Genomic DNA, 6,000 nt, shown 5'->3' with positions numbered 1-6,000 from the left:
ACACCACCAACCATCACAGAAACACGCAGTAGTAAATACGTCTCTCCACGAAGGGTTGGCGAAAGGAAATGCATCCGGCCGTGAAAATTGGCCAAATCTACACACGCGACTACCCCAGGAACCTGGGAGAAAGGCCGAGATGATGAACATCAACAGGATTCCTTCATCTGAGTTATTCTCGTTGATCGTTGCAGCTGTGTCCTCTCATGATGATTATGGATGAAGTCATCTAGCTGGCCTCAAGTTGAAGAAGAGGCGCAGGGTTAAAAAGTAGAATATCTCGATGAAGCTCAGAATGCTGAATCCCAAGAAGAGACCCAGTAAGCCGCCACAGTTAGCTGGAACAGCACAATAATAACAAAAATATTAAACATTAGTAGTGGAATTTCACTGGTTAATTATTCCTTTCCGTTTTGAAAACCCTGAAAAATCATTAAAAATGTGGGTAAACCCCAATTAGAGTAGGGACCCACACCTAGATTACTTGTTTCAATAAGTGAATGCAGTAAAAGAACAGTTTCCTTATTGGATTACTCTAAAGTGTAATGCACATTTGTGCGCAATTTCTTCTTATTATAAGTGGAGAACATCCAAAGGAAGGGAGAACGATTTATGCTGGGTTATTTTCGACAAAACTACGGTGTTACAAGAATGTCGCACACTTTGTGCTGGGAAGACGTAGGAGCGAGAAGACTAATAGCTCGTCTAAGTGGTATAATCCAAGCTCTCAGCGGAGAGATGGCGTGGAATGATTAGTAGACACAAAAGCTTGAATGGAGCTATCGAATTAGGAATGATCATTGTATGAAGATAAGGTTGATATTCAAGAGAAAGAATTGGGCCAAGCATTCGTTTATAGAAAGAGGAATTAGTGATTGGAATAATTTATTAAGAGGGTATTTGATAAATTTAGAACTTATTTGAAATCATTTAAAGAAGAACTAGGTTAACAACTGATGCCATCCGGGGCCACAGCCCTAAATGTAGATCACTGCTGAATGATGCGTTTGAAATATTTTGGTTGAATTTCTTTATTTATAAATGCATTCTTGGGATGGGTACAAGGTATGTATGTTGGGTATTCAGCCCGAAGGCTGGTTTGATCTTCCACAGTTCCACAAAAAGCTATCATAGATAGCCCAGGCGTCACTGAAGAGGCATACTAGGGAAATGAGGAATGAGGTAGTTTTCCGTTGCTTTCCTCACCGAGCCAGAAGTTTCTATTGCACATCAGTCTGCCACCCACTGAAATATATGCACCAACCGACCCTATGAGCAATATTTTCACACCATTCATAACAGGGACCGGCTGTATAAGGAATGACGTTACTAGCATCGCTCATACCTCGGTCACTTTCATACTGAGACAGATCAATGAAAGTAACAAATTGCTGTAGCGCATACCAGAAGACATAGTGCACTGTAAACACTACATCTCGCCAGCAAAGGCATGGGTATTAAAATAATACTAAAAAAGAACTTATGCGATACATATTCTGGAAGGATACCAATACCGTCATGACTGCAAGGTATTTATTGAGGCAAGTTGAGTTTGTTAATATAAGGAAAGATCGTAATTGGAGTAATCACATAAATTGGATTGTAAATAAAAGGTACAGATCTAGTTATGTGGGTATTTAGGGGTTGTAGTAAGGATATAACGGAGAGGGCATATAAGTCTCTGGTAAGACCCCAACTGGAGTATGGTTCCAGTGTATGGGGCCCTCGCCGAGGTTACTTGATTCAGGAACAGAAAAAATCCAAAGAAAAGTAGCTCGATTTGTTCTGAGTGATTTCCGACAAAAGAGTAGCGTTACAAAAATGTTGCAAAGTTTGGGCTGGGAAGACTTGGGAGAAAGGAGATGAGCTGCCCGACTAAGTGGTATGTTTCGAGCTCTCAGTGGAGAGATGGCGTGGAATGACATTAGTAGACGAATACGTTTGAGTGGTGTCTTTAAAAGTAGGAAAGATCACAATATGAAGATAAAGTTCAAGAGGACAAATTTGAGTAAATATTCGTTTGAAGGAAGGAGAGTTAGTGACTGGAATAACTTACCAAGGGAGATGTTCAATACATTTCCAGTCTCTTTGCAGTCATTTAAGAAAAGGCTAGAAAAATAACATATAGAGAATCTGCCTTCTGGGCGACTGCCCTAAATGCAAATTAGTAGTGCTTGATTGATTGACAAAAGGATGACTAAAGTACAATATTGTGGCAGATTGTCAGGATCCGAAACTAAAATAACTACACAGAGAGGTAGCACGCTTTACTATAGACTAAATGTATTATACTACTGTTTACAAGTCCACCCGCTTTTGAATTTTTGATCTCACACAGTTTGTACTCAGGAGCGAGGCGGAAGACACAGCCCTCTGGTGCGTCGAATTCCTGCTCTCCAAACTGGTCTCTCGCAGCATAGTGTCGTGACCACTGCAGTTCACTGCTATACTAACACGGCGTGCTGAACTCCATCTATTCGTGTGACTCACTACCCACTGACCCACTCCCGAATGACTCGCGATTGAATCGCGCTCACAGACGACTCACTTGAGACTCAAGACAGATTCGCACTTCAAGTTTCGCTCTTTATACAGACCCGAAGAAGATTCTCAATAATGAATCTTTCAGTTGCCATTTTCAGATCATTTCGGGCATCATTCTATTCACTGAGCGAGGAGTTGGCCGTGCGGTTAGGGTCGCGTACTTCTGACCTTGAATTCGGGAGATGGTGGGTTCGAATCTCACCGTCAGCAGCTCTGAATATGGCTTTCCATGATTTCACATTTTCACATCAGGCAAATGCTGGGGGTTGACTGATATGGCCTTGTAATAATATTCAACATGGCTTAGCTGTGTTGATTCTGCTGCACGGCTGAAAGCAAGGAGAAACTACAGTCGTAACTAATCCCGAAGACATGCAGCTCTCTCTCTCTCTGTATGAATGATGTACTGATGATGGCTTATTCCCGGGTAAAATATTCCGGAGGAAAAATAGTCCCCCATTCGGATCTCCGGTCGGGACTACATGAGAGGGGGCAATCATCAGGAAGATGGATACTGACATTCTGCGAGTCGGAGCATGGAATGTTAGAAGTTTGAATTGCTGTGGTAGGTTAGTGAATCTGAAAAGGGAAATGGATAGACTAAAGTTAGATGTAGTTGGTATAAGTGAAATGCGTAGTCAGGAAGTGCAGGATTTCTGGTAAGGTGACTACAGAATATCAACACAAAATCAAACAGGGGAAATGCAGGAATAGGTTTAATAATGAATAAGAAAATAGGGCAGCGGGTAAGCTACTATGACCAACATAGTGAAATGGTTATTGTGGTCAAGATAGACACCAAGCCAATGCCCACCACAATAGTACAGGTCTATATGCCCACTAGTTCAGTGGATGATGAAGAAATCGAAACAATATATGAAGAGATAGAAGATTTAATACAGCATGTAAAAGGTGATGATAATCTAATTGTGATGGGAGACTGGAATGCAGTCGTATGCCAAGGAAGTGAAGGTAATGCAGTAGGAGGATTCAGATTGGGACAAAGGAATGAAAGAGGAAACCGGCTGGTTGAATTCTGCACCGATCACAATTTAGTCCTGGCTAACACTTGTTTCAAACACCACAAACGATGACTATATATGGACGAGACCTGGAGACAATGGAAAGTATCAAATGGACTTCATTATGATTAAACAGAGATGTCAGGCTCCATGGCTAAATGGTTAGCGTGCTGGCGTTTGGTCACATGTGTTCCGGGTTCGATTTCCGGCAGGGTCGGGAATTTTAGCCATAATTGGATAATTCTGCTGGCACGGGGGCTGGGTGTATGTGTCGTCTTCATAATCATTTCATCCTCATCACGGCGCGCAGGTCACCCACGGGAGTCAGTTCAAAAGACCTGCACCTGGCGAGCCGAACTTGCCGTTGGACACTCCCAGCACTAAAAGCTATACGCCATTTCATTTCATTAGACAGATATATAGAAACCAGATGTTAGATTGCAAGATTTTCTCAGGAGCAGACGTGGACCCTGATCACAATCTGTTGGTCATGAAATGCCATCTGAAGTTGAAGAAATTGAAGAAAGGAAGGAATGCAAGGAGATGGGATCTGGACAAGTGTTAGGGTTTGTTTCAAGGAACATGTAACACAGGGACTAAATGAAAAGGCTGGAAGAAACACAGTAGAAGAAGAATGGACAGTCATGAAGAATGAGATCAGTAAGGCTGCTGAAGAAAAGTTAGGAAGAAAGGAAAGATCACTTAAGAAACAATAGATAATTCAAGAGATACTAGACCTGATTGACGAACGACGGAGACAAGAATGCAAGAAAATGTGGAGGGCAGAAAAGAATACAGGTGAATAAAGAATGAAGTAGATAAAAAGTGCAGGACAACTAAGGAAGGATGGCTGAAAGAGAAGTTCAAGGATGTTGTAGGTTGTATGGCCGTAGGAAATGTAGGTGCTGCATACAGGAAAATCAAGGAAACCTATGGAGAAAGGAAAAGTAGGTGTATGCATATTAAAAGCTCAGATGGAAAACCACTTCTCGGGAAAGAAGACAAGTCAGAAAGATCGCAGGAACATGTCCAACAGTTGTATCAAGGTAAAGAAGTAGATTATAGTGTTCTGAAATAAGAAGTGGCTGTTGATGTGGATGAAATGGAGGACCCAATTTTGAGGTCAGAATTCGCCCGAGCTTTCAGAGACCTAAGTGGGAACAAGGCACCGGGAATTTATGACATACCCTCAGAATTACTGACGGTCATAGGAGAAACCAGCATTGAGAAGTTATTCCGTTTAGTGTGTAAGATATATGATAGAGGAGAAGTTCCATCTGATTTTCGACAGAATATTGTTATACCTATTCCCAGGAAGGCCGGTGCTGACAAGTATGAAAACTACCGCACCATTAGTTTAGTATCTCACGCCTGCAAAATTTTAACGTGTATTATTTACAGAAGAATGGAAAGACAAGTTGGAACTGAGGTGGGAGAAGATCAATTTGGCTTCAGAAGAAATGTGGGAACACGTGAAGCAATCCTGACTTTACGTCTGATCTTAGAAGATCGAATTAAGAAAGACAAGACAACGTACGTGGCGTTCGTAGATCTAGAAAAGCCATTCGATAATATTCATTGGACCATGCTATTTGAGATTCTGAAGGCGATCGGGATCAGATACCGAGAAAGGAGAATTATCTAGAGGCAGCAATCCAGAAAGGAATGAGGCAAGGCTGAAGTTTGTCCCCTCTACTTTCCAATATTTAAGTAGAACAGGCAATAAAGGAAATCGAAGATGAATTTGGAAAGGATATCAAAGTTCAAAGAGAGGAAATCAAAACCCTGAGATTTGTCGGTGATTTTTTTTTTTTGCTAGTTGCTTTACGTCGCACCGACACAGATAGTTCTTGTGGCGACGATAGCACAGGGAAGGGCTAGGAGTGGGAAGGAAGCGGCCGTGGCCTTAATTAAGGTACAGCCCCAGCATTTGCCTGGTGTGAAAATGGGAAACCACGGAAAACCATTTTCAGGGCTGCCGACAGTGGGGTTCGAGCCTACTATCTCCCGAATACTGGATACTAGCCGCGCTTAAGCGACTGCAGCTATCGAGCTCGGTATATTGTTGTTTTATCTGACTCTGCAAAAGGTTGGAGAAATTGCTGAATGGTATGGACAGAGTCTTGGGAAAGGAATACAAGATGAAAATAAATAAGTCATAAACAAAAGTAATGGAGTTCGGTCGAACAAAGACAGGTGTTGCAGGAAATATTAGATTAGAAAATGAGGTATTAAAGGAAGTAGATTACTATTGTTACTTGGGTAGGAAAATAAATAATGATGGTAAAAGTAAGGAGGACATAAAATGCAGACTAGCACAGGCAAGGAAGGCCTTTATTAGGAAAATATATTTGTTCACCTCAGTGATTAGAATTAGAAAGATGTTTTTGAAGACTTTCGTCTGGAGCGTGGTATTGTATGGAGGTGAAACATG

At 41.6% G+C, this 6,000-nt stretch overlaps 1 protein-coding gene across 1 annotated transcript in view; it reads right to left on the bottom strand.

Moving 5' to 3' along the window:
• Positions 1-225: 225 nt before the first annotated feature.
• LOC137501012 (pickpocket protein 28-like) overlaps positions 226-6,000 on the bottom strand; it is a 64,959-nt gene continuing 59,184 nt past the window's right edge. The window contains exon 5 of the mRNA XM_068227850.1: positions 226-338. Within this exon, the coding sequence (XP_068083951.1) occupies positions 226-338 (113 nt within the window). The remainder of the gene's footprint in view (positions 339-6,000) is intronic.

This window comes from Anabrus simplex, chromosome 5 (assembly GCF_040414725.1).
Source record: "Anabrus simplex isolate iqAnaSimp1 chromosome 5, ASM4041472v1, whole genome shotgun sequence".
In the NCBI taxonomy this organism is placed as follows: Eukaryota; Metazoa; Arthropoda; class Insecta; order Orthoptera; family Tettigoniidae; genus Anabrus; species Anabrus simplex.
Note: the sequence above shows the minus strand (reverse complement) of the source record. Positions and strands in the feature narration are given on the sequence as shown.